This window comes from Theropithecus gelada, chromosome 20, assembly GCF_003255815.1.
Source record: "Theropithecus gelada isolate Dixy chromosome 20, Tgel_1.0, whole genome shotgun sequence".
NCBI lineage: Eukaryota > Metazoa > Chordata > Mammalia > Primates > Cercopithecidae > Theropithecus > Theropithecus gelada.
The window spans coordinates 54,891,076-54,916,882 of record NC_037688.1 but is presented as its reverse complement, the minus strand read 5'-3'; the positions used below and the strand labels follow the sequence as shown (position 1 = coordinate 54,916,882).

The window sequence follows — 25,807 nt, the reverse complement described above, 5'->3', positions numbered from 1 at the left end:
CGGGCGGAGCAAAGGCGCTAGGCGCAGCGGAGACCTCCGAGCCCGCCCCAGGAGACCGGCCGCGAGGGTAGGTTGGAACTCGGCTGCGAGGACCTTGAACGCCGGGCGCTGGGGCGGCTCCAGCTACTTGGGAGTCGCGGGACTGCGGGGCACGCCACGCCAGGTCTAAGCTCGCCGCCCTCTCGGAGCCGTTTGGGCCGGACTCCTGGGTCCTTTAGGGCTCCGCCCCAGGGGGTGGGGCTATATGTTCGGACCAATGACCGGCCGTCCCTGCGGCCCCGCCCTCTCCCCGCCCCCGGAGCCGCGGCCTCTCTCAGTGCCCAACCGCCCGGCGCCCAGGCCTGGGGCACCGCAAGCGCGGAACCTTCGGCTGGTGAGTGCGCACCTCCTCCCCAGGGTTTCCGCTCCGATCCCGCCTCCAGCCCATGCCCCAGAGCTCCAGGTCGCCGACCCGGGCCCTGGGGAGTGACTCAGCGCAAGGATGGTGGCGACTTGCGGGGGCTGGAGATTCGAACTGTTCAGGGCCTTGAATGCCGGGATGAGCTGGTCCCGGGGCTGTGCCAGAGCGTGGGGCCGGGCTGGGGTGGACGGGAGAGGACCAGATTCGGAGACCAGGGCAGGGCGGGAGAAGCCACGGCTGCACCGCCTTGCTGGGCCAGGGCCACGGTGTGGGGCGGGGGGGGGGGCGGGTCCTGAGCTTCTGATCCAGCTCCCCGCCTCAGGACACCAAGATGCCTGGCGAACAGCAGGCAGAGGAGGAGGAGGAGGAAGAGATGCAGGAGGAGATGGTGCTGCTGGTGAAGGGTGAGGAGGATGAGGGTGAGGAGAAGTATGAGGTGGTGAAACTCAAGATCCCCATGGACAACAAGGAGGTATGTGTCACACACACCCTGGGGCCCACTGTCCTCAAACCTGGTCCAGGCCCAGCCTCCCTCAGATAGAAGCCAGGGATCTTGCCCCTACTTTTCCCAGAATCTCAAATCTAGAACCTCAGGGTTGGCCCATACTTCTGCCCCACTGCCTGGGCTTCCATCATACAGTCACGCCTACTGTGCCAGGCTTCCTGCTGGGTGCAGGAGATTAAACTCCGTCCTTGGATCGCCCATGGAGCTTGATGTTAGACTGAAGGGTAACCACACGGTTAGAATCCCGCGTGATGGTTGCAGGTACAGGGAGATGATAAAGCCTAGAAGTGGGAACTTAGATTTAGAGGTGGGGGAAAGGACAGGTTAGTTCAACAGCAACAGTAACAATAGCTAACCCTTGCCTAGCATTTTCTATGTGCCAGGCCCTGTTCTAAGCACCTCGATTCTATGATGTTGGAGCATTTATTCCATTTTACAAATGAGGAGACTGAGGCCCAGGGCAGTTTGGTAACTGGCCACAGGTCTCAAAGTTAGTAAAAGGATGGCTTATGTGAGACCAGTAGGAGTCTGGGGGCGGAAGTGGGGTGATGGACCCAGGCAGAGGAAATAGCCTTTTTATTATTATTGCTGTTATTGTTTGAGACAAGGTCTCATTCAGTCACCCAGGCTGGAGTGCAGTACAGCTCACTGCAGCTTTGACTTCCCGGGCTCAGGTGATCCTCCCTCCTGAGCCTCTCCAGGAGCTGGGACTACAGGCATGCACCACTACACCTGGCTAATTTTTTTTGTTTTGTTTTGAGACAGAGTTTCGCTCTGTCGCCCAGGCTGGAGTGCAGTGGTGCGATCTTGGCTCACTGCAACCTCCACCTCAAGTGATTCTCCTGCCTCGGCCTCCCAAGTAGCTGGGGTTACAGGCATGTGCCACCAACGCCTGGCTAATTTTTTGTATTTTTAGTAGAGTTGGGGTTTTGCCATGTTGGCCAGACTGGTCTCAAACTCCTGAGCTCAGGTGATCCTCCCACCTCAGCTAGGTGTGAGCCACCACATCCAGCCAGAAATGGCCCTTGTAGAGGCTCAGACGAGTGAGTAGTGCACTGCCCCAGTGAGGGTGAGTGGTTGGGTCATGCAGTAGTGTGGATGATGGGGGGTGGTTGGCAGGCCACACAGGGAGTCTACCTTTTATTCTCAGGGTATTTGAAGGTTTTGAGATCAGAATATGAGTTAAATTTCCCCTCTGGAGACGCTAACTGCCACCAGATATGTTTCCACTTGTCAGAACCCCAGAGGACTCTGTCTGCCCACAGCCGGAGCAGCCCTGAGTCCCAGCAGAGGGCTTGGCTCCAGGGGACTCAGTTTGCAGGGGCCCGGGCTCTGATTCTTCCTGCCCAGGAGCCAGTTCCCAGGGAAAGAATGCTCTGCTGCCCCCTAGTGGGCGTGGTGGGTGCTGGGGGAGGGGACAAGCTCCTCAGGCCGCCTCTTCCAGTCTAATAACTATCTGGTTCTGTTTGTTGCGGGCCCCCTTGGCCCATTATCCAGCTCTGCCTGCCTCTTCCGGCCCTGCGATTGCCTGATCTCCACCTTTGGCCTCTAAGTTACAAACACAGGCTCCAGAGCTTAGGGTGGACTTCCAGCTCCATCACTTACCCACTGTGTGACCTTGGGCAAGTTTCCTAACTGCTTCATGCCTCACTTTCCTCATTTGTAAAAGGGAAATTATAACAGCACCTACATCTTGGAGTTGTGAGGAATGAATGAGTCAACACATGCACAGAGTTAGAACTGTGTCTGGCACATAATAAACATGGAGATAGTTGCTGTTACATTTATTCTTCTCCCCAAAGCTCGGGACCTTGGGCAAGGTCATCCTTCTGGAGATTTTTCAGCTTTTTTTTTTTTTTTTTTAAAAGGAGTCTCACTCTGTCGCCCAGGCTGGAGTGCGGTGGTGCAATCTTGGGACACTGCAACTTCCACCTACCGAGTTCAAGCAATTCTCCTGCCTCAGCCTCCTGAGTAGCTGGGATTACAGGTGCAAGCTACCATGCCCAGCTAATTTTTGTATTTTTAGTAGAGATGGGGTTTCACCATATTGGTCAGGCTGGTCTTGAACTCCTGACCTCGTGATCCGCCCACCTCAGCCTCCCAAAGTGCTGGGATTACAGGCGTGAGCCACCACGCCTTGCTCAACTCATTTTTATCAAAGGCCTGGGCTGAACCATGAGAACTGGGGTTGATCAGGGAAGTGAATGTGGGGGCACAGAGGATTGAAGGCAAACGACTCAAGGCAGTGGGGAAGGCTTCCCAGAGGAGATAATTTCTGACTTGGGCCTTGAAGGCTTTGTGGGAGTTTGGCACATGGAGGAGGGTGAAGGGCATTCCAGGAGGAGGAAACAGCAAAAGCAAAGACTCAGAGGAAATGAGACTGGAAAGGCAGTTGGGGGACAGAGGGGCCTTGAAAGCTAGGGCAGGACGTACTGTGTTAGGTTCTGTGGCAACATCAGAGGCCTTAAATCATGGGAAGAACCAGACGTGGTGGCTCACGCCTGTAATCCCAGGACTTTAGAAAGCCAAGGCGAGAGCATCACTTGAGCCTAGGAGTTCGAGACCTCCCTGGGCAACAAAGGGAGACCTCATCTCTACAAAAATTTTTTTTTAATTAGCTGGGCATGGTGGCTGTAGTCCTAGCTACTTTGAAGGCTGAATGAGCCCAGGAGTTCAAGGCTGCAGTGAGCCATGACTGCACCACTGTACTCCAGCCTGGGCAACAGAGAGAGACCCTGTGTCAAAAAACAAAAACAGGCCAGGCATGGTGGCTCATGTGTGTAATCCCAGCACTTTGGGAGGCTAAGGTCAGGAATTTGAGACCAGCCTGGCCAACATGGCGAAACCCCATCTCTACTAAAAATACAAAAATTAGCCGGGTGTGGTGGCATGTGCCTGCAATCCCAGCTACTCGGGAGGCTGAGGCAGGAGAATCACTTGAATCCAGGACGTGGAGATTGCAGTGAGCTGAGATTGCACACTGTACTCCAGCCTGGGCAATACAGCAAGATTCTGTCTAAAAAAAAATCAGAGGAGGAACATGATTGGATTTTCTGTTTAGAAGCATTATTGGCTGCTATAGGGAGACCAGGCCAGGTAGGGCCTGCTCTAAGGTAGTAACAGCAATGACGAGGAAAAGGTGCCATTCAGGAACTTGGCTAGAGCCAAGGGGTATGTGCAGTGAAGGTTTGGCATGGCTACTCATAAAAGGCACATAGGGCCAGATTGTTAATGGTATCACGCAGTGGTTCTAACTCCACCATTGACCAGCTTTTCTTTGGCTTTCACATCTGTAAAATGGGGTAATAGAAAAAGACCCTTGAATGCCCGTCTGAGAAGTGTCATCAGGGTGACTGGATTTGGAGGAGATGGGTGAAATCGAGGATTATGCACACATATCCCATGAACTGTTAGCACGGTGCCCAGAAGAGCGCTTGATCGTCAGCTTGCTGTGGGCCTTCCTGAGCCTCATTTCTCCATCTATGAAATGGTGACCTCGAAAGCGCCTTCCAGTGGTGACATTCAGTGAGTCCTAGCTATTGCCAGTCCTGTGGCCAGTCACTGTCCAGAAGAGCCTTAATTATGCTGCATGCAGGGGCTGGAGTATTCTCCCTCTGCCATCAAAACCCAATCTATCTTTTAGAAAGATTTTCTCAGAGGGCTCCATGCACATACAAACCTATCTTTCCCTGGCTTGAACCCTTGAGTGGTTTTCTGCTTCCCTCAGGGTGAGGTCTCAGCTGCTAAACTTGGCATTCAAAGCTCTTCACCATCAGACCTCATGCCATGCTGGCTTCATCCCCTCGACACCTATCCCATCCCTCCTTGTGGTCTCAGCCTGCAAAGCCCTCTTCACCTTTGCTCCCTGCTTTCTCCAGGAGTAGCTCTTTTCTCTTCTAGATCAGTTTCTTAATTTTTAACATGCATACAGATCACCCAGGGGTCTTGTTAAAATAAGGATTTTAATTCAGTAGAATCTGGAGTGGGATTTGAGATTCTGCATTTCTAAAAAGTTCCCAGTGATGCTGATGTTGCTGGTCTGTGGACCATATATCCTCCAGCAAGGAACTAGAGGACAGGGATTGTGTTTAACAGTTTGTACCAAAAAGAAGGAAGACTGTGACCACAAAAAGGGGCCACGGGAAAGAGACAAGCTGCATAAGTGGCCTCAAACTCTAGTCAGTGAGATTAGAATTGCATCATGGAGGCTGGGCACGATGGCTCTTGCCTGTAATCCCAGCACTTTTGGAGGCCGAGGCAGGAGGATTGATTGAGCTCAGGAGTTTGAGACCAGCCTGGGCAACATGGCAAAACCCCGTCTCTACTAAAATACAAAAATTAGCCGGGTGTGGTGGCATGCCCCTGTAGCCCCAGCTATTTGGGGGGTTGAGTCAGGAGGATTGCTTAAGCCTGGGAGGTCAAGGCTGCAGTGAGCCCAAGACTGCAGTGAGCCATGATCATGCCACTGCATCCAGCCTGGGTGACACAGTGAGACCTTTTCTCAAAAAAGAATTAAAAAAGGATTGCATAATGGTTAAGAGAATAGGTGTTCTGGAAAATGAGTAACTTCAGTTCAAACCCTGGCTCTGCCATTTATTAGCTGTATAGCCTTGTGTACTCACTTAACTTCTGAGTCTTATTTCCTTATATATAAAACAGGGCTAAGGCACCTAACTGAAGTCATGGTGAGAATTTAGAAAGAGAGTACTGGTAAAAAGCACTTGGCACAGTTCCTGGCACATGGTGAGTGCCCAACAAGTGGGAGTTATTGTATTAATTAGAGAAATAATGGCTAAGGAAGAAACTGGGATGTTTGCCCTGGTTAAAAAAACATTTAAGCAGGAAGACAAAAATCACTAACTTCTAATACCTGGATTATTGTATTATTACACTACATTGTATATCCACAGTAACCTCTTGTTATAGTGCAAATACCATTTATTCTAATTTTTAAATCTAATAGTTGTAGAATTTAAGACACACTTGGGTCATTAATGATCACCTAGTCTGGTATTTGCCAAGTTTCAGTCACATGTATATTGCTCATATGTTGTACTCATATTATTTATTAATCCTTTTCTTCAAATAGATTCACACTGTTTTGCTAAATAAATTTACCTTCATCTAAACAATAGTACTGATGAAACTGTGGGTTTCATGTGCTCTCTTGTTTTTTAATATTTGTGAAAATAAATGCATAACAATTATAATGAGACTTTTTAAAAGTTTGCCCACATACCACCTCATACCTCATGCTGGGAAATTTTTTTTTTTTTCTTTTTTCTTTTTTTAGAGACACGATCTCACTCTGTCACCCAGGCTGGAGTGCAGTGGCACGTGATCGTAGCTCACTGCAGCCTGAGCTCAAGTGATCCTCCTTCCTCAGGCTGCCAAGCAGTTGGGACTACAACTACTTGTGCACCTCACCACACCTGGCTAATTTTTCACTTTTTGTAGAGATGAGGTCTAACTGTGTTGCCCAGGCTGGTGTCCAACTCCTGGCTTCATGTAATCCTCCTTCCTTGGCCTCCCGAAGTGCTGAGATTACAGGTGTGAGTCACTGCACCTGGCCTCATACTGGGAAGTTGATCTCACTTAGCCTACCTGGCCTTTCTCAGGACACTGGGGCAGAGGAGGATCTTAATGAGCTGGATTCAGCTCCTCTTACCAAGATTTTTCCTCGGGCACCCAAGGCCCCTTCTCCTGGGCTGGAGACATCAACAATGCTTGTGTGGAGAATTTCTTTTTCAGAAGTCAGCGATCCCAGCATGAGGAAGCCCTCAGGCTGTCCAAAGTCACCTTAAAGAGGGTGCCAAGGAAAAACGGGCCAGAAAAACGTAGATATGATGAGACAAGTTCTCTCCACAGTGGCTGATGTATTGAAATAAACCAACAGATTTCAAAACCAGGGCAAGACTGGAAAATGTGACCTTGAATTCAGATGGTGCCAAACATGTTGTGGGGAGTTTCTCCATTTAAAGTATCAACTTGTATTTTAACCTTGAATCCCTCTTGGAGTGTGCCAGGGACTTGGAGTTCAGCCTCTGTCACATCTTGGTCACATGACTTCAGAACAGTGTAGCCTGAACAACGGCATGGTCTCATGGGCACCCTGAGTCCTTCCTGGCTCCCACTAGCCATGTGAATTTCATCGCCCTCAGCCTCAGCTTTCTCAGCTATCGAAAGAGACAACACCCAGCTCAAGGCGGGTGACAGGAGGATTTAATACAATAACATACATAGTGTTGTCAAAGCTTAATACTTTGCTATTGATTGTTGTTATTGTTATGAGTATATATACTATTTAAACCAGATTTCCCTTGGTTGGTCACTAATTTCCCAAATTGCCCTGTTTTCTAATAATTTCTTTCTTTCTTTCTTTCTTTTTTTTTTTTTTTTTTGAGAGGGAGTCTCACTCTGTTGCCCAGGTTGGAGTGCAGTGGCATGATCTCAGCTCACTGCAACCTCTGCCTCCTGGGTTCAAGTGATTCTCCTGCCTCAGCCTCCTGAGTAGCTGGGATTACAGGCATGAGCCACCACACCCAGCTGATTTTTGTATTTTTTATAGAGACAGGGTTTCACCATGTTGGCCAGGCTGGTCTTGAACTCCTGACCTCAAGTGATCCGCCTGCTTCGGTCTCCCAAAGTGCTGGGATTACAGGCATGAGCCACCATGCCTGGCTTGTTTTCCAATTTCTGAGTTGGTTACCACAAAGCCACTACCTTTTGACAAACAATCTTGAAGGCCTTGAAGATGCCCTCTTGCAGCTTCAGAAAGAGAAGGCCCTACTGCTGTCACTCTCTTTTTTTTTTTTTTGAGATAGAGTCTCGCCCTGTCACCCAGGCTGGAGTGCAGTGGTGCGATCTCGGCTCACTGCAACCTCCACCTCCCCGGTTCAAGCAGTTCCCTGCCTCAGCCTCCCAAGGAGCTGGGATTACAGGCGTCTGCCACCACACCCAGCTAATTTTTGTATTTTTAGTAGAGACAGGGTTTCAACATCTTGGGCTCGAACTCCTGACCTCGTGATCCACCCGCCTCGGCCTCCCAAAGTGCTGGTGAGCCGCTGCACCTGGCCTTGCTGTCACCCTCTTAACCTGTCTCCCCATCTGTAAAATGGGGATGATGATAATTACCTTGTGGAGATCAAATATGGGAGAAGCTGACACTCTCTTGTCCTTAATATGTCCCAGGTACTTCATTTGGTCATGAATTAATTGCTTGACCACAGTAGATACTCGACATCAGTTTTGCTGGGGTTTTGAGCATTCTTTTTTCTAAAGGGAGCAGTGTGCCCTCAATACTCTTCACTCTTAGTCCAGAATGTTTTCCCTTCACGTGCCTCTTACAAGGCATTTCTTTCCTTTTTCTGATATTTATCTCTAGAAGGCCAGAGCTTGTGAAATTGGCTCATTTTCAGATTTTTCGTTTCAGACCTCAGAATAGCATTTGGGTTTTACTCTTGCCTTTTTCTTCACTGCTTAAAAAATGATAGGTGTTTGCTATTCAAAGCTGATTAAGAGCCTGGACTTGGTCCTGGCCTGGCTTCCAGGATGCCCCTCTCCTGCTCTCTTCCCTCCCTGGCTTCTCCCCATCTTGCTGCCCTAGGTTCTCTCTGCCCATCCCCTGGATGATCTCATCCACTAATTCTCAAGGCTTTATAAACCATCTATAGGTTGACAGCTTCTCAGTTAACATCTTCAGTCTAGGTGTCGCTTCTGAGCTCCAGATATGTCAAGAAGCCATGACACCATCCAAAACAGATCTCCTCTCTCAACTTGCTCCTCCCACCGTCCTTATCTCTGTAAATGGCAACTCCACCTTTGCAGCTGCTAAGCTCAAAAACCTTGAAGTCATTTTGATCTCTTTTTCTTTACATCTCATATCTAATGTTTTATTAAATCTATTCTCTCACACTGCAAATAGATCCAGAAGCCAATCACTTCTCACCACCTCCACCATCCACCGTCCACTTCTGTCACCTGGGTCTGAGCCACTATCTTGGCAAGTGGCTGTAGTGGCCTCCTCACTGGGCTTGTGCTTCTGCGCTCTCCAACTCCTTCATTTGGTTTTCAACCCCAGTAGGCTGAGGGAGCCTTTTTTAATGTGTAGGATATGGTCACTTCCCTGCTCAAAGCCCTCTGACATCTCTTACAGTTCCCTGTCTCCTTTATATTAAAAGCCAGAGCCAGGCACAGTGGTATGTGCCTGTAACCCCAGCTACTAAGAAGGCTGAGTCAGGAGGAACTGCTTGAGCCAGGAGGTTCGGGACCAAGCCGGGGCCACAGCAAGACCCTGTCTCTTAAAAAAAAAAAAAAAAAAAAAAAGCCAAATATAACAAATACAAGGCCCTATAAGCCAAGCGATCTCCTCCACCACCACATCGGTGACTTCCCCCATCATGCATTCTGCTTTAACCAATTTTTCTTGCCATTTCTGGAACTCAGCAGGCAACTCCCGCCTCTGCGCCTTGCTGTTCCCTCTGCAATGCTCCTCAGAGGGCTATCCACGTAGCCTGCTCTGTCACCTCCTTTAAGTCTTTGTTCACGTTATCATGTCGGTAAGGTGTCTTGACAACCCTGTTTTAAATCTGTAGCATCCCCAATACCAGCATTCCTTATCCATTATTCCTGAAAGCAGTAATTTTTAAAATCCTTTTTATTTAATGCGGAATCCCCATGCCTAGAACAGTCTAGGACACTGCACGCCCTCAGTAAATATTGGGTGAATTAATAAAAATAGCTAGAACGCCGCTGGGCTTTGTGATGTGTGCGTTACGCGCATTATCTCACCGGATGCGCACAGCCATCCTGCGAGGCAGCACCGTGGCCTTTCCTATTTCACAGATGGGGAACTGAGGCTCACAGAGGGAGCAGCCTGTGGAGACCCAGGTCTCTGGCTCCGGGGCCTGCCGCTAAGGGCTGACCTATCCCCCTCTCCCCGCAGGTCCCGGGCGAGGCGCCCGCGCCGTCCGCCGACCCGGCGCGTCCCCACGCGTGCCCCGACTGCGGCCGCGCCTTCGCGCGCCGCTCCACGCTGGCCAAGCACGCGCGCACGCACACGGGCGAACGGCCCTTCGCGTGCACCGAGTGCGGGCGGCGCTTCTCGCAGAAGTCGGCGCTGACCAAACACGGCCGCACGCACACGGGCGAGCGGCCCTACGAGTGTCCCGAGTGCGACAAGCGCTTCTCGGCCGCCTCGAACCTGCGGCAGCACCGGCGGCGGCACACGGGCGAGAAGCCGTACGCATGCGCGCACTGCGGCCGCCGCTTCGCGCAGAGCTCCAACTACGCACAGCACCTGCGCGTGCACACGGGCGAGAAGCCGTACGCGTGCCCGGACTGCGGACGCGCCTTCGGCGGCAGCTCGTGCCTGGCGCGTCACCGACGCACGCACACGGGCGAGCGGCCATACGCATGCGCCGACTGCGGCACGCGCTTCGCCCAGAGCTCGGCGCTGGCCAAGCACCGGCGCGTGCACACTGGCGAGAAGCCGCACCGCTGCGCTGTGTGTGGCCGTCGCTTCGGCCACCGCTCCAACCTGGCGGAGCATGCGCGCACGCACACAGGCGAGCGGCCCTACCCCTGCGCCGAGTGCGGCCGCCGATTCCGCCTAAGCTCGCACTTCATTCGCCACCGACGCGCGCACATGCGGCGCCGCCTGTATATCTGCGCCGGCTGCGGCAGGGACTTCAAGCTGCCCCCTGGCGCCACGGCCGCCACTGCCACCGAGCGCTGCCCGGAGTGCGAGGGTAGCTGAGCCCCGCAGGGCTGCGGAGGGGCGCCCTGGGGCTTCGACCTGGCTGCACTAACCCGGGCTCCTTCTGCGCCGGCCTCCAGGTCTGGAAAATTGAGGGGACTGCAGGCCCGGCTGCCCTGGAACTGGAAGACAGGGAGAATCCCCTGCCGGGGTCCCTGGAAACAGTGCCCATCCTCCATCACTACATTCCCTTGGCCCGTGTTAGTGAATAAAGTATTATATCCTCACCCCACCCGTGCCTGTGAGTGGGGTGGGTGGGAGAGGAAGAAAGTTGGGGTTCTCCAGGCTCAGGTGCCAAGTGAGATGTCAAGGAACCAAATGGGGATGTAAACCTAAAAGGGGTTCCCGGCATCTCCGTTTGTGTTGGGGGTAGGAGGTGATTTCGCCCTTGGTTACGTCCTCATAAACCCTAGATCTGAAAGGGCCCATAAGTATACTATGTTCATCAGACATGCACTGCATTCGGCAGAGCTCCAGTGAGCAAGGCACAACCCTCAGATCTCAGTCTAGTGAAGGAGAGAAAACTGTAACACAACATTAAAGGTTTTAACTGCTTTGTTATGTAAACTTATTTTCATCCTCAAAACATCTCAGCCCAGCGCGCGGTGACTCACGCCTGTAATCCCAGCACTATTGGAAAAAAAAAAAAGCTGGGCATGGTGACGCACACTTGTAGTCACAGCAAATGAGGAGGCTGAGGTAGGAGGATCACTTGAGCACAGGAGGTTGAGGCTGCAGTGAGCTACTACTGTGGCACTGTACTTCAGGCTGGGCGACAGAGCAAGGCTGTCTCAAAAATAAATAAAAAATTTAAATTCCAAAGTTATAAAATTTATTTTTTCTTGTTTTCTACTGTGCAACCCATTTCAGTGCCAGCAGCCTACGGGCATAGAGGCCAGGCAATGGTTCGGGGCTACAGTTTGCTCTGGCATGGGGTACTATGAGAGGCCCAGGGAATCCCGCCCATCATAAATCCAAACCCATGCGTTGTTTTAAATTTATTTTGGGTTGGGCAAGGTGGCTCACGCCTGTAATCCCAGCACTTTGGGAGGCTGAAGCAGGCAGATCACCTGAGATCAGGAGTTCGAGACCAGCCTGGCCAACATGGTGAAACCCTGTCTCTACTAAAAATGCAAAAATTAATTGGCCTGTAATCCCAGCTACTCAGAAGGCTGAGACAGAGTGAGACTCCATCTCAAAAAAACAAAAAACAAAAACAAAAAAAATCAGCCGGGCATAGTGGCAGATGCCTGTAATCCCAGCTACTTAGGAGGCTGAGGCAGGAGAATTGCTTGAAATGGGAGGTGGAGGTTGCAGTGAGCCGAGATCACACCATTGCACTCCAGCCTGGGTGACAAGAGTGAGACTGTCTCAAAAAAATAGTAATAAAATAGTAATAAAAAATAATAATAGTAATAAAAATAAATAGTAACCAAAAAAATTTATTTATTTATGTAGAGACAGGGTCTCGCTATGGTGCCCAGGCTGGTCTCCCCATCCTAGCCTCAAGCAACCCTTCCACCTCTGCCTCTTGAAGTGCTGAGATTAGGCATGAGCCACCACGGCTCACCATGGCTGAGGCAAAGGAGATGGGACCATCTTTCTGTCCATTTTTGCCATAGCCCATGAATGGCAAAGACAAGGGACAAGTAAACAGGCACTTGCAGTCCAGTGTCAACTGGTGCTATGATGGGAAGATAGGCTCTTCTCAGAGGTGATGCTTAAGTTGGGTCTTGAAGGTAAAGTTGGGGTTGGGGAAGTGTGGAGAGAGCCCCTAAAGCTGCATTCCAGGGTCAGTAGCGCTTGCAGATGTTCCCTGGGGTGGAATGAGGGGACAAAAAGGTTTTGGAAGTGAGGTTAAAGTATCCAAGGTAGCAAAGCCTTGAGGGCTTAGAGGGGGAGGATGGAGCTGACATCTGTAGGGAGCTGGAACTCATAGCGGTAGACCTGGAGCTGAGGCAAAGGAGATGGGACTGACTTCATTTCTTAGCTTGGGTGACTGCAGGACAGTGTCACTGATATGGGGGTACAGGATGAAGAGCAAGACAGGAGCTGAAGTGGGGGCAATTGTTATACCCCAGTCTGGACATGCTGAACGTTAGGTCAGCATGAGGGAGGGGACTGGCAATAACAGCTTAGAGATATCAGGTCTGGAGTCCATGACACCATGTCCATAAGAAAGCACTCAAGAAGAGTCTTGAAAGTGGCTGGGCATGGTGGCTCATGCCAGTAATCCCAGCACTTTGGGAGGCCAAGGGAGGAGGATCACTTGAGGCCAGGAGTTCAAGACCAATTTGGGCAACATGGTGAAACCCTGTCTCCACTAAAAATAAGGAAAAATAGCCAGAGGTAGGAAGAAAACCAGGTAAGCATCTTATCTGGGAAATCTACAGGAAAGTGTTTCAGGGAGAGTAGGCGATCAGCTGCTGCTCTGGTGCCCGCTGCATTTGTCATGAGGGCGGGGAAAGTGGCGAGAGCTGATTCAGTGGAGTGGGGTGAAAACCAGCCAGGAGGCCAGGTTGTAAATGGGACAGTGGGGAAGCAGAGTGGGGGAATACAGCCAACCCTTTGAAGAGGCTGCTCGAGGTTTGATGGTTTCACTTTTGTCAACAGGGAAGGGACTCATATATGCTTTCTGCACAGGAAGAAAGGGCTAATGAAGAGAAACTGATCATACAGAAGGGAAAGCGGACACCCAATTGAGAGGAAGGAATCAGGGCTTCGTAAGGATGCGGATCCCATTATCACTGGAGAGCCAGAAGAAAGGCGGGTTTGGGCACATAATCTGATGCGCTGTTTTACCTGGGAAATAAGAATGGGGGTCACTGGATAAGAAACGTAAGAGAGTGAGGCCAGGAAAGGAGAATGCCTCATTTTACTGATGTGCAGACTGGCTCAGAGAGGCAGCAAATCAGCAATCATTGTAGATTCTGAAAGCACGGATGTCCTTTGGTATACGTGGGGGACTATTTCCAGGACACACCCCACCGTGTTCACAAATCCACGCATACTCAAGCCCCTGTCAGCCCTGCGGAACCCACGTATAGGAAAAGCTGGTCCTCCACACACATGGGTTTTGCATCCCACAAATACTGTATTATTGAAACACGTTTGGTTGAAAAAAATTCAACCAAATGTGGACTCACGCAGCTCAAACCCATGCTGTTCAAGGGTCAACTGTAGTTTAAGTCCTTTCCCCTGCATTAGCCTACCCTGTGACGGAGGCAGTCAGAGGTATCTCAGAAAAAAGTGATGTGCCCAAAGTCACAGAACAGGCAAATCTTACACACTCAACACTATCTTTTTTTTTTTTTTTTTTGAGACGGAGTCTTGCTCTGTCGCCCAGGCTGGAGTGCAGTGGCATGATCTTGGCTCACTGCAACCTCTGACTCCCAGGTTCAAGCAATTTTCCCTGCCTCAGCCTCTGGAGTAGCTGGGATTACAGCCACCCACTACCACGCCCAGCTAATTTTTGTATTTTTAGTAGACATGGGGTTTCATCATGTTGGCTGGGTTGGTCTCGAACTCCTGACATCAGGTGATCCACCTGCCTCGGCCTCCCAAAGTGCTGGGATTACAGGCGTGAGCCACCGCGCTCGACCCTCAACACTATCTTTAGGTGGAGAGGAAAAACAATAAATTGGCCTTGGTGTGGCAGGGTGGGTAGCCTTTACTTCTACCAACGAGGAAACCCTGTTTCGCCCCACATCAGAGACCTGACCCTGATTTCCTGCTCTAGGCCCCGATAGTTGAGTTAAAAAGGCAAATAAGGCCAGGTGCGGTGATTCACGCCTACAGTCCCAGCACTTTGGGAGGCTGAGGTGAACGTATCATGAGGTCAGGAGATTGAGACCAGCCTGGCCAACATAGTGAAACCCCATTTCTACTAAAATTACAAAAATTAGCTGGATATGGTGGCATGCACCTGTAATCCCAGCTACTTGGGAGGCTGAGGCAGGAGAATTGCTGGAACCGAGAAGGTAGAGGTTGCAGTGAGCCGAGATCACGCCACTGCACTCCAGCCTGGGTAACAGAGCGAGACTCAGTTTCAACACTATATTTAAATAATAATAAAAAAAGGCAAATGGCTGGGCGCGGTGGCTCGGGCCTGTAATCCCAGCACTCTGGGAGGCCGAAGCGGGCAGATCACCTAAGGTCAGAAGTTCAAGACCAGCCTGGCCAACAGGGTGAAACCCCATCTCTACTAAAAATACAAAAAATTAGCCGGGCGTAGTGGCGGGCACCTGTAGTCCCAGCTACTTGGGAGGTTGAGGCAGGAGAATGGTGTGAACCCAGGAGGCGGAGCTTGCAGTGAGCTGAGATCGCACCACTGCACTCCAGCCTGGGAGAAAGAGTGAGACTCCATCTCAAAAAAATAAAACAAAAAAAACTGGGCGTGATGGTGGGCGCCTGTAATCCCAGCTGCTGGGAGGCTAAGGCATGAGATTCACTTGAACTCAGGAGGCAGAGGTTGCAGAGAGCCGAGATCACACCGCTGCACTCCAGCCAGGCCAACAAAAGTGGGATTCTGTCTTTAAAAAAAAAAAAAGAGGAAAACAGGTAATAACAATAACCGCAAACTTACCCTTTACTACGTGCCAGGCCCCACCCTGAGCACTCACGTAACTCATTGAAACCTCACAACCCTATTGGGCAGGTACTATTCTTTTTATTTTATAGACAAGGAAGCTGAAGTGCACAAAGATTAATTTGAGTAATGTCATCCAGCTTGCAAGTGTCAAAGATGGCATCTGAACCCAGACAGCCTGGCTCCAACATCTGGACTCTTATAGCCTCCAATCTCTAAAAGGAGGGGGAAGGAACTTACATGACATCCTACTGGGAATTTGCTAAAAACCAGATCTCTCTGCCCTGCAGGCAAAAGGTAAAAACAGGGAAACACGAGAATGGGGCTCAGAGGCACCCCTGGTCCCCTCGCCATCACCTGCAGAGACAGAGAGCCTCCCTGGCCATCCAGGAAGAATCTAGAAGTTATTGCCCAAAACCATTTTACTGGGAGAGCAAATACCAGGAGGCTACCTTCTAGAGGTTGCTGGGCCTCAGACCTCAAGAAGTGGAGACCTCAGGCCCATGATCTATTTGGAAAAGACTAGAAAATGGCTCCAGGGCCGGGCCACCCTCTGCTCTTCAGACACCACCCTGAGTTGCAAGTCCTGTGGCCACCTTTCTAGGTTGAGGTCTGGCCCGTGGAGTCACAGGGAAGGTCCGCAGGCCCCACAGCCTGGTCTTCAGAGATGGCACCATGGGGCAATTCTGTATACTTGCGGGAAGAGCTGCGGGCCAGATGGGCTGGGTAGCGTCGCCGGTTGATGTCCATTTTGGAGAGCACTGCTAGCGGCAGATCCACACGGCAGCGGGCTGCTAAGGCCACCAGGTAGATGAGGACGTCACTAAGCTCCTCTTGAAGGGCTAACCGTTCCCTGGGGGACCAGCCTTGGGGGCCAGGTTCCCCATCGGTTTTCCACTGACTAGGGGCAGAACACAGACAGACACATACTCAGATGTAACCTGGGACAATGGGCTTTGCCAGTCTTTGCAGTAATAACACCCACCTCCAATGATGACCCAACCCATCTGGGCCCTGGGAAGAGTCAGGTGGGGAAGAGAGCCCAACAGATGATACCAAGATGTCTGTGTCTCTCCCTGGGCCAATGAGTGGCCAAAAGAACATTTCATTTGTTGAGACAAAGCTTTGAGGCCCAATTCTAATTCTCCCCAGCCCTAGCCATCACCACCCCAGACCAAACCTTGGACCTGGACCACTGCAGAAGCCTCCCCACTCATCTCCCTGCTAACTCATCTTTTACTCCTGCCCAGACCATCTTTTCTTTTTTTTGAGACAGAGTCTCACTCTGTCACCCAGGCTGGAGTGGAGTGCAATGGCGCGATCTCACTGCAACCTCCACCTCCTGGGTTCAAGCGATTCTCCTGCCTCAGCCTTCCGAGTGGCTGGGATTACAGGCATGTGCTGCCATGCCCAGCTAATTTTGTTTTTCTAGGAGAGACAGGGTTTTGCCATATTGGCCAGGCTGGTCTCGAACTCCTGACCTCAGGTGATCTGCCCTCCTCGGCCTCTCAAAGTGCTGGGATTACAGACATGAGCCACCGCACCCAGCACAGACCATCTTTTAAAATCACAAATCAGGCCGGGCGCTGTGGCTGACGCCTGTAATCCCAGCACTTTGGGAAGCTGAAGCGGGTGGATTACGAGTCAGGAGTTCAAGATCAGCCTGGCGAAGACAGTGAAACCCCGTCTCTATTAAATAAACAAAAAAATTAGTTGGGCGTGGTGGTGGGAACCTATAATCCCAGGTACTCAGGAGGCTGAGGCAGATAAATTCTTGAACCGGGAAGCAGAAGTTTCAGTGAGCTGAGATCGCACCACTGCATTCCAGCCTGGGCGACAGAGCAAGACTCCATCTCAAAAAAACAAAAACAAAAACAAAACAAAACAAAAATCTGCTGGGTGGTGTGGCTTATGCCTGTAATCCCAGCACTTTGGGAGGCTGAGGTGGGTAGATCACCTGAGGTCAGGAATTCGAGAATCGCCTGGCCAACATGGTGAAACCCCATCTCTACTGAAAATACACAGTAGCCAGGCGTGGTGGCACATGCCTGTAATCTCAGCTACTAGGGAGCCTGAGGCAGGAGAATCGCTTGAACCTGGGAGGCGGAGGTTGCAGTGACCTGATATCATGCCCTCACGCCATCACACTCCAGACTGGGCAACAAGAGCAGAACTCCGTCTGAAAACAAACAAACAAAAAACCCCACAAATTACATTTTTCCCCTTCTCTGCTAAAATCCAAACTGTGCTTAGAATATAATCTAAACTCCCGACAAAGCCCTCCTGTCCTGCATGGGCTGATGCCTGCCTTTTCCAATGCCCCTGCCCACCACTCTCACTCCCCACCTAAGGCCACTCTGGCTTGTTCTGCCTTGCACACAGGCCAAGCTGTCACAGGGCCTTTGCACTCACTACTCCCTCTGCCTTGAACGCTTCCCCATCCCCCAGGATTCCCCGGGCTAGCTCCTTCCTGTTATTTAGGGCTCAGCCTAGATGTCACCTCCTGGCTCGTCACCTTGTGGTTTTTTTTTTTAAGACAGTCTCGCTCTGTCACCCAGGCTGGAGTGCAGTGGTGCGATCTCGGCTCACTGTGCAAGTTCCGCCTCCCGGGTTCACGCCAGTCTCCTGCCTCAGCCTTCTGAGTAGCTGGGACTACAGGGGCCCGCCACCACGCCTGGCTAATTCTTTTGTATTTTTAGTAGAGATGGGGTTTCACCGCGTTAGCCAGGATGGTCCTGATCTCCTGACCTCATGATCCACCTGCCTCGACCTCCTGAAATGCTGGGATTACAGGCAGGAGCCACAGTCCCCGGTGTTTTTTTTTTTTTTTTTTGGAGACAGAGTCTCGTTGTCGCCCATGCTGGAGTGCAATGGCGTGATCTCGGCTCACTGCCATCTCTGCCTCCCGAGTTCAAGCGATTCTCCTGCCTCAGCCTCCCAAGTAGCTGGGATTATAGGCGCCTGCAACCACACCTGGCTAATTTTTGCATTTTTAGTAGAGACAGGGTTTTGGCATGTTGGCCAGGCTGGTCTTTTTTGTTTTGTTTTGTTTTTTTGAGATGGAGTTTTGCTCTGTCGCCCTGGCTGGAATGCAGTGGTACAATCTTGACTTACTGCAACCTCCGCCTCCGGGGTTCAAACGATTCTCCTGCCTCAGCCTCCAGAGGAGCTGGGACTACAGGGGCATGCCACCATGCCCAGCTAATGGTTGTATTTTTTAGTAAAGACAGGGTTTCACCATGTTGGCCAGGCTGGTCTTAAACTCCTGACCTCAAGTGATCTGCCCGCCTTGGCCTCCCAAAATGCTGGGATTACAGGCGTGAGTCACCGCACCTGGCCCTTTTTTGTTTTTTTAAGACAGAGTCTTGCTCTGTCGCCCAGGCTGGAGTGCAGTGGTGCGATCTTGGCTAACTGCAGTCTCTGCCTCCCGGGTTCAAGCGATTCTTGTGCCTCAGCCTCTTGAGTAGCTGGGATTACAGATGCCCGCCACCATGCCTGGCTAAGTTTTGTATTTTTAGTAGGGAATAGCTGGGTGTCTCTACTGGGTATTGTCCAGGCTGGGTTTCACCATGTTGGCCAGACTGGGTTATCACGTTGTGTTCTTTTCCTCATAGAACTTGTCATAATTCCACATCTTCTAATATGAGATTACTGATGTACTGTCAATCTCCTTCCATTGTGAAGGCGGAAACCTTTCTGCCTTGTTCCAGGCCATATCTCGATTCTAGAAGACCTAGCACATAGGTGATATTCATAAATCTGTCATGAGGTCATGTGCAGTGGTTCAACCTGTAACCCCAGTGCTGTGGGAGGGTGAGGCAAGTGAATCACTTAAGACCAGGAGTTTGAGACCAGCCTGGGCAACAACAGCGAAATATCCCACCTCTAAAAAAAATAAAAATAAATTAGCCAGGCTGGGTGGTGGTGCACACCTGTAGATCCAGCTACTCGGGAGGCTGAGGTGGGAGGATCGTTTGAGCTCCTTGGGCTGCAGTGAGCTATGATCACATCACTACACTCCAGCCTCGGCAACAAAGTGAGACCCTTTCTCTTAAAAAAATGACTGTCCTGGTCTAGGGCTCATCACCTCTTGCCTGGTCTATACCAGCCAACTCTCTGGTGTACCCTGCCCCATTCTCTCAGTGATCCATCCAATCCACCCTGTAGACACAGTCATCTTTCCAACACTCATCTCTGGTCAGGTCTTCTGTCCAAACTCTCCATCACGCTCTAGCCCTAATCCTATCTTCGTGGGTTCATCTCCCACCCCTCTCCTCCACAGCCCTATCACTCATCCAACACATGCCTGTTGAGTGCCTACTATGCACTGGGCACTTGGGACACATCAGAAAAAACAGATCCCAAATCCCTGATTTTTCCCAAGAAGATTACACTGAAGGAGCGTCAGATTCTCCCTGAATTGAACTTGCCCTATCTTGCCTCACTGCCCCTGCAAATGTAGTTTCCATGTCTGGAATGCCACAGGCAGGTCCTCTACGGAATACCTTCCTTTCAGCCCCAGAGGCAGAGGAAAAGGGTTGTTGGGCTGGGCGTGGTGGCTCACCCTTGTAATCCCAGCACTTTGGGAGATCAAGGCAGGTGGATCTCCTGAGGTCAGGAGTTCGAGACTAGCCTGACCAATATGGTGGAACCACTAAAAATACAAAAATTAGCCAGGCATCTGTAGTCCCAGCTACTCGGGAGGCTGAGGCAGAATTGTTTAAACCCGGGAGATCGATGTTGCAGTGAGCCGAGATCAAGCCACTGCACTCCAGCCTGGGCGACAGAGTGAGACTCTGTCTCAAAAAAAAAAAAAAAAAAAGGAAAAGGGTTGTTGCCACTACTTCTTCCTAGATGGGACCTACCCTGCTGCTTTCACACCTCACACCTCTGTCTTCCAGGAGGCTGGGTGCCCCTAGAGGGCAGGGACCCGTGAGTCCTTTCTGCATCCCCGACAACAGCAAAGAGCCTTGCAATGAGGAGAGGAAATTGAACCCATGAATGTTTGAAGACCAAATAAATGCTCCCCTCCCCTCCCCCACAACTCAGACTCTACCAGGAAGCTTTCTATCTACTTACAAGAGTTCTGCGAGCTCCCCCACTTCCCCGACCAAGGCCAGGAGGAGGTTCCGAGGCTGATGGAACTGTTCCCAGTCTCGTTCTGCAGCAAACTCGGCATGGAGGCGGCGACTGAAACAGGACAAAGGCGTGTAAGCCCAAGTCTCAGGGTTAGAGAGTGAGGCAGGGCCCACAGGCAGCTACCCCAGTAGTATGTAATGGGGGCCTGGGACCAGGAGATTCTGCAACTAATTCATTGGATGGTATTGTGCAGGTCATTTCCTCTTTCCGGAACTTGGTTCCCTCATCTATAAAATGGGCGTGCCCCTGAGCTGCCCTTAACATCTTGCCAAATGTAACAAAACCCTCTTCATTATTCCATCTCCTGCTGCTACTTCTGCAGTTTCTTTCCTCCACCTGGAATCGCCGCACATCAAAATCCAATTTCTCTTACAGAAGGCAGTTCCACAGGCCCTTCCTCTAAGAAGCCTTTCTTGACCTCCTCCAGCAAGAAATACCTCTCCCACCTCTCAGCACACCATTTGCCCCTCTCGTACGCCCGGCGCCTGGAGAGCAGAGGCGGTATCGGGTGCCGGTATCTTCCCAGGGCTAGGCTGAAGGGCGTTCCTAGTGATCACTCGGGGCCACCACCCAATTTCCCTTGCCTCAGGTGTGCACCGCTGCGCCCATTTTGCAGATGAGGTAAGAAGGCTCGCCCAGGGACAGCCCGCAGAGCCAGGACCCGAGCCCCGCTGCCAGCCCGCTTCCCGACCACATGCAGGAACCCTCCCCAAAACGCGGGAGAAAGGGGCGACTTCCCCACCCCGAGCTGGGCCAGGCCTGCTTACATGTCCTCAAGCGTGGGCTCCGGGCTGAAGCTGAACCGGCCGGGAGCAGCAGTGTCCTCTCCCGCCGTGTCTCCACGAATCTCCCCACCGGCCACAGACATGCCGCCCACCCGCTGCAGCCGCGACTGCACGGAAACCCACGCGCCACGCTAGAAGCCCCGCCTCCAGAGCTCTGACCAATTATGAGCGTTCTCTTTTGCCTCACGGGGCGGAGCCTGAGTAAAGAGACCAGTGACTTTTGTGGAGTTTGCTACAGCCCGCCCCTTCCCTCACTGGACCAATCTGAGGGAGCTTCAAGCGCGCGCTCTAGTCTTAGGCCCTGGAATTCTTCCGCTAGGCCCTGCGTCTTAAAGGTATAGGTACCAATTCGACTCGGGGAAGAGACGAAGAGCAGAGGACGCGGGAAGCGCAGGCGCGTCACTTCTTTTATGGGCTCCAGAGGGCGCCAAAGCGAAATGGCGGCAGAAGAGGGCCTGCCAGGTGAAAACCCTATAAATGAAAGGTCCTATGCATAGATATTAAATCTCTCAGGGCTTAAGGACATTGAGAACCTTCGAGGCCAACCCCCCCCACTATTTGGATGGGATTGAAGGGGAAGAGTGGAGTAAGATCAGGCCACAGTAGGACTTCAGCTCCCTGCCATCGCTGTGTCCTGTGGTTGAAACGATGGAGGGCGCCCCATCCCTGTCCTAAGGAAAGTAATAGGCCCCAGCGCAGAGTACATGCCCTGAAACACGTGGCCTGTTATGGTCTGGCCTGTGCCGGCCTCTCCAGCCTCATGGGTCCCGAGCACCTCCTCCACCCCACACACTGGAACTCCAGGCTCACTCACACCTGGGAATATGCGAGGTGGCGAGTCACAGAGTTGCCGCTTTCAAATCAGAACCACTGAATTATTGGCCATGGGAGAAGCAGAGATCTTTATGAAACCCTAGAACAGGTGTAGTCTTGTAAAGAATGATTTATTATTGTATCCTTATTAGGGCTACTATCTCTGATTTCCACATGTTTAAAGAGGCTTCCAGCTTGGTGGAAGTGAAAGCGTAAGAAAGTGCAGGAAAAGGCAGAGTCAGATTTTGGAAATTAAAATACCAAGGCTGTGACAATTGCAATTCTAGGTATATGCCTTAGAGAAACTAATGAATATGTGCAGAGAGACACATGCAAGAAGTTCATTACAGTTTTGTTTCTAAGAGTGAAAACAATTGAAAATAAAATGACTATCAACGGAAGAATGGGTACATGGAGGTATATTTATACAAATGATATTATCCAGCAGTCAAAATTGGATACATGCAACAGAAACAAATTTAAACTGGTTTTAGCGAGAAAAAAAAATCTATTATTTTTATTTTTTTAAGTTTTTGTAGAGACAGGGTTTCACCATGTTGCCTAGGCCGGTCTTGAACCAGGACTGCTGGATTGGGCTCTAGCAATCCTCCTGCTTCAGCCTCCCGAAGAGCTGGAATTACAGGCATGAGCCACCCACACCGGCCAAAAGGAATTTATTTTAAGGATACAAGAGTGTCTTTAGAATACAGTGAGACCTCAGGAATGAACTGGAACTGGGGTAGCTGTTTTAAGCATTTTACATATTTATCCTCATAGCAACTGATTTAATCCTCACAACAACCCGATATGGTAGGTAATATTGTTGTCATCCCCATTTTAAAGATAAGGAAACTGAGAGGTTAAATAACTTGACAGCTAGTAAAGTGGTAGAGCTGGCGTCAAATCCAGGCAGTTTGGCTTCACAGTCTGTTGTTAGACGCTATGATGTACTGCCTGAAATGGCGATAAATATTATGAAAAAAAAATGTGACTGTATTTTAAATACTATGAAAGGCTGGGCATAGTGGCTCACGTTTGTAATCCTAGCACTTTGGGAGGGCAAGGTGGGTGGATCACTTGAGGTCAGGAGTTTGTCAAGACCAGCCTGGGCAATATGGTGAAACCCTGTCTCTATTTAAAATACAAACTTAGCTGAGTGTGGTGGTGCACGCCTGTAGTCCCAGCTACTCGGGAGGCTGAGGCATGAGAATCGCTTGAACCTGAGAGATGGAGGTTGCAGTGAGCCGAGATTGTGCCACTGTTCTCTAGCCTGGGTGACAAAGCAAGACCCTGTCTCAAAAAAAAAAAAAAATCTGGGCATGGTGGTGCACACCTGTGGTCCCAGCTACTTGGGAGGCTGAGGTGGGAGGATCACCTGAGCCTAGGAAGGTCAAGCCTGCAGTAAGACATGATTACGTCATGCTCTGCAGCCTGGGCAACAGAGTGAGACCTTGTCTCAATAAATATTTACATACATACTATGAAAAGTGACTGGGGGCATGTTTAGATTGCATAGTCCAGAAAGATATATAGTAAGCACTGTAGGTTACCTACTTAATTGCTCTTTTTCCTCTTCTCCAGTCTTTTTTTTTTTTTTGAGGAAGAGACAGGGTCTGGCTCTGTTGTCCAGGCTAGAGTGCAGTGGCATAATCACAGCTCACTTGTGTAAAGACTACAGGTGAGCATCACCATGCCTGGCTCCTCTTCTATTCTTGCAGAATTTTTTTTTTTTTTTTTAGGAGTCTCACTCTGTCACCCAGGCTGGAGTGCTGTGGTGTGATCTCTGCTCACTGCAACCTCCGTCTCCTGGGTTCACGTGATTCTCTTTTCTTTTTTTTTTTTTTTTTTGAGATGGAGTCTCGCGCTGTCGCCCAGGCTGGAGTGCAGTGGCCGGATATCAGCTCACTGCAAGCTCCGCCTCCCGGGTTCACGCCATTCTCCTGCCTCAGCCTCCTGAGTAGCTGGGACTACAGGCGCCCGCCACCTCGCCCGGCTAGTTTTTTGTATTTTTTTAGTAGAGACGGGGTTTCACTGTGTTAGCCAGGATGGTCTCGATCTCCTGACCTCGTGATCCGCCCGTCTTGGCCTCCCAAAGTGCTGGGATTACAGGCTTGAGCCACCGCGCCCGGCCACGTGATTCTCCTGCCTCAGCCTTCCAAGTAGCTGGGATTACAGATGCACACCACCACACCCAGCTGATTTTTGTATTTTTAGTAGAGATGGGGTTTCACCATGTTGGCCAGACTGGTCTTGAACTCCTGACCTCAAGTGATGCTCCCCCTTCTACCTCCCAAAGTGTTGGGATTACAGGCGTGAGCCACTGCGTCCGGCCACTTATAGAATCTTGATTTTGTTCGGGAGTCCACGCTCCTCCACTTATTGTTCTACTTGACTGGTCATAGTATTCCCATTGCCCTGGCCATTGATTGGTTTATGAATGAGCATGTTATGGATAGTAAGTTGGAGGAAGTCTTTTTTTTTTTTTTTTTTTTTTTTTGAGCCAGAATCTCACTCTGTCACCAGGCTGGAGTGCAGTGGCGCAATCTCGGCTCACTGCAACCTCCACCTCCTGGATTCAAGCGATTCCCCTGCCTCAGCCTCCTGAGTATCTGGGACTACAGGCACGCGTCACCACGCCCGGTTAATTTTTTGTATTTTAGTAGACACGGGGTTTCACCACGTTGGTCAGGTCTCGATTTCCTGACCTCGTGATCTGCCCGCCTCGGCCTCCCAAAGTGCTGGGGTTGCAGGTATGAGCCACTGCCTGGCCAAGTTGGAGGAAGTCTATTGGAAATTTCTGGGACATGTTCTTCTTAGTGCTTTAAAGAAATTACAGAGGCTGGGCATGGTTGTTGATGCCTGTAAACCCAGCAGTTTCAGAGGCCGAGGCAGGAGGATCTATTGAGGCCAGCCCTGGCAACATGGCAACACTCTACACAAAATTAAAAAAAAATTAGCCAGGCATGGTGGCATGCACCTGTATTCCCAGCTACTCATAGGCTAAGGTGGGAGGATCACTTGAGCCCAGGAGTGTTTGTTATAGTGAGCTATGATCAACCTGCTGCACTCCAACCTGGATGATGGAGACCTTGTCTCAAAAAAAAAAAAAAAAAAAAAAAAAAATCAAACAAACAAAACCCCAAAAGACACAGGATGTTTCTACCTCTAGATGTTGGTATGTGGAGAGAGGATTGAGAGGAAACCTAGTCCGCAGGCTGAAATTGGCAAGTCAGCCAGATAGAAAGGAACTTGATCCTTCCTAACATTGCTGAGCCACTTATTGTACAAGTTCCAGAAATACCCTAATTTAGGACTCTGGCTATATAAGAAAATAAACCCTTTTAATGGCCAAACTACTTTTAGTTTGGTTTTCTGTTACTTGCCTTTTAGAAAGTGACATTTAAGCTGAGGACAAATCAAGGGGAATAGAGTTCTAGGCAGAGGGAACAACCAATGCCTAATGCAGGAAAGGCCTGGCATATTGCAGTGTGGCAGGAAGGTAGTGAGCAAAAGAGAGAGTGATTGCATGTGTACGGTGTAGGAGAAGTAAAAAGAGGTCAGATCAGACCAATTCACCATGAGTTTCATTTTAGATTTTTTTTTTTTTTTGTAGTCGTAGTCTCCCTCCGTTGCTCAGGCTGAAATGCAGTGGTGTGATCTCAGCTCACTGCAACCTCTGCTTCCCGGGTTCAAGAAATTACCCTGCTTCAACCTCCCTAGTAGCTGGGATTACAGGCATGCACCACCGCGCCCAGCTAATTTTTGTATTTTTAGTAGAGACAGGGTTTCACCATGTTGGTTAGGCTGGCCTCAAACTCCT

The 25,807-nt window shown here is 50.6% G+C and overlaps 2 protein-coding genes and 1 non-coding gene across 4 annotated transcripts; 1 reads left to right on the top strand and 2 right to left on the bottom strand.

Annotated features, from left to right (window-relative positions):
• ZNF771 (zinc finger protein 771) lies at positions 1-10,894 on the top strand. 2 transcript variants are annotated; one of them, XM_025370047.1, is made up of 3 exons: positions 1-373; positions 710-872; positions 9,850-10,894. In XM_025370047.1, exons 2-3 carry the CDS (start codon positions 732-734, stop codon positions 10,660-10,662), a joined length of 954 nt encoding a protein of 317 aa, XP_025225832.1. In that variant the 5' UTR covers positions 1-373; positions 710-731; the 3' UTR covers positions 10,663-10,894. The 2 variants fall into 2 exon arrangements, with proteins under 2 accessions (XP_025225832.1, XP_025225831.1); XM_025370046.1 differs by having other exon boundaries at positions 723-872; positions 9,850-10,889.
• A 618-nt stretch (positions 10,895-11,512) lies between these two features.
• LOC112614872 lies at positions 11,513-11,648 on the bottom strand. Its single transcript, XR_003117177.1, has one exon. It is a non-coding gene; the product is annotated as a small nucleolar RNA SNORA42/SNORA80 family (small nucleolar RNA).
• A 3,663-nt stretch (positions 11,649-15,311) lies between these two features.
• On the bottom strand, positions 15,312-21,351 carry DCTPP1 (dCTP pyrophosphatase 1). The gene is made up of 3 exons (XM_025370048.1): positions 21,157-21,351; positions 20,330-20,440; positions 15,312-16,151 (listed from the first exon to the last, which is right to left on the bottom strand). The coding sequence occupies exons 1-3, from the start codon at positions 21,255-21,257 to the stop codon at positions 15,851-15,853; spliced, it is 513 nt and encodes a 170-aa protein (XP_025225833.1). The 5' UTR covers positions 21,258-21,351; the 3' UTR covers positions 15,312-15,850.
• Between the last annotated feature and the right edge of the window lie 4,456 nt (positions 21,352-25,807).

Excerpts from the sequence above, each read along its gene's own strand:
- ZNF771 (XM_025370046.1), top strand. The coding sequence starts at position 245 with ATGTTCGGACCAATGACCGGCCGTCCCTGCGGCCCCGCCCTCTCCCCG. Across the intron at positions 374-722 it reads AAGCGCGGAACCTTCGGCTG|GACACCAAGATGCCTGGCGA; the intron begins GTGAGTGCGCAC and ends TCCCCGCCTCAG. Across the intron at positions 873-9,849 it reads TCCCCATGGACAACAAGGAG|GTCCCGGGCGAGGCGCCCGC; the intron begins GTATGTGTCACA and ends CTCTCCCCGCAG.
- DCTPP1 (XM_025370048.1), bottom strand. The coding sequence starts at position 21,257 with ATGTCTGTGGCCGGTGGGGAGATTCGTGGAGACACGGCGGGAGAGGAC. Across the intron at positions 20,441-21,156 it reads GAGCCCACGCTTGAGGACAT|TCGCCGCCTCCATGCCGAGT; the intron begins GTAAGCAGGCCT and ends GTCCTGTTTCAG. Across the intron at positions 16,152-20,329 it reads GGGGAGCTCGCAGAACTCTT|TCAGTGGAAAACCGATGGGG; the intron begins GTAAGTAGATAG and ends TTCTGCCCCTAG.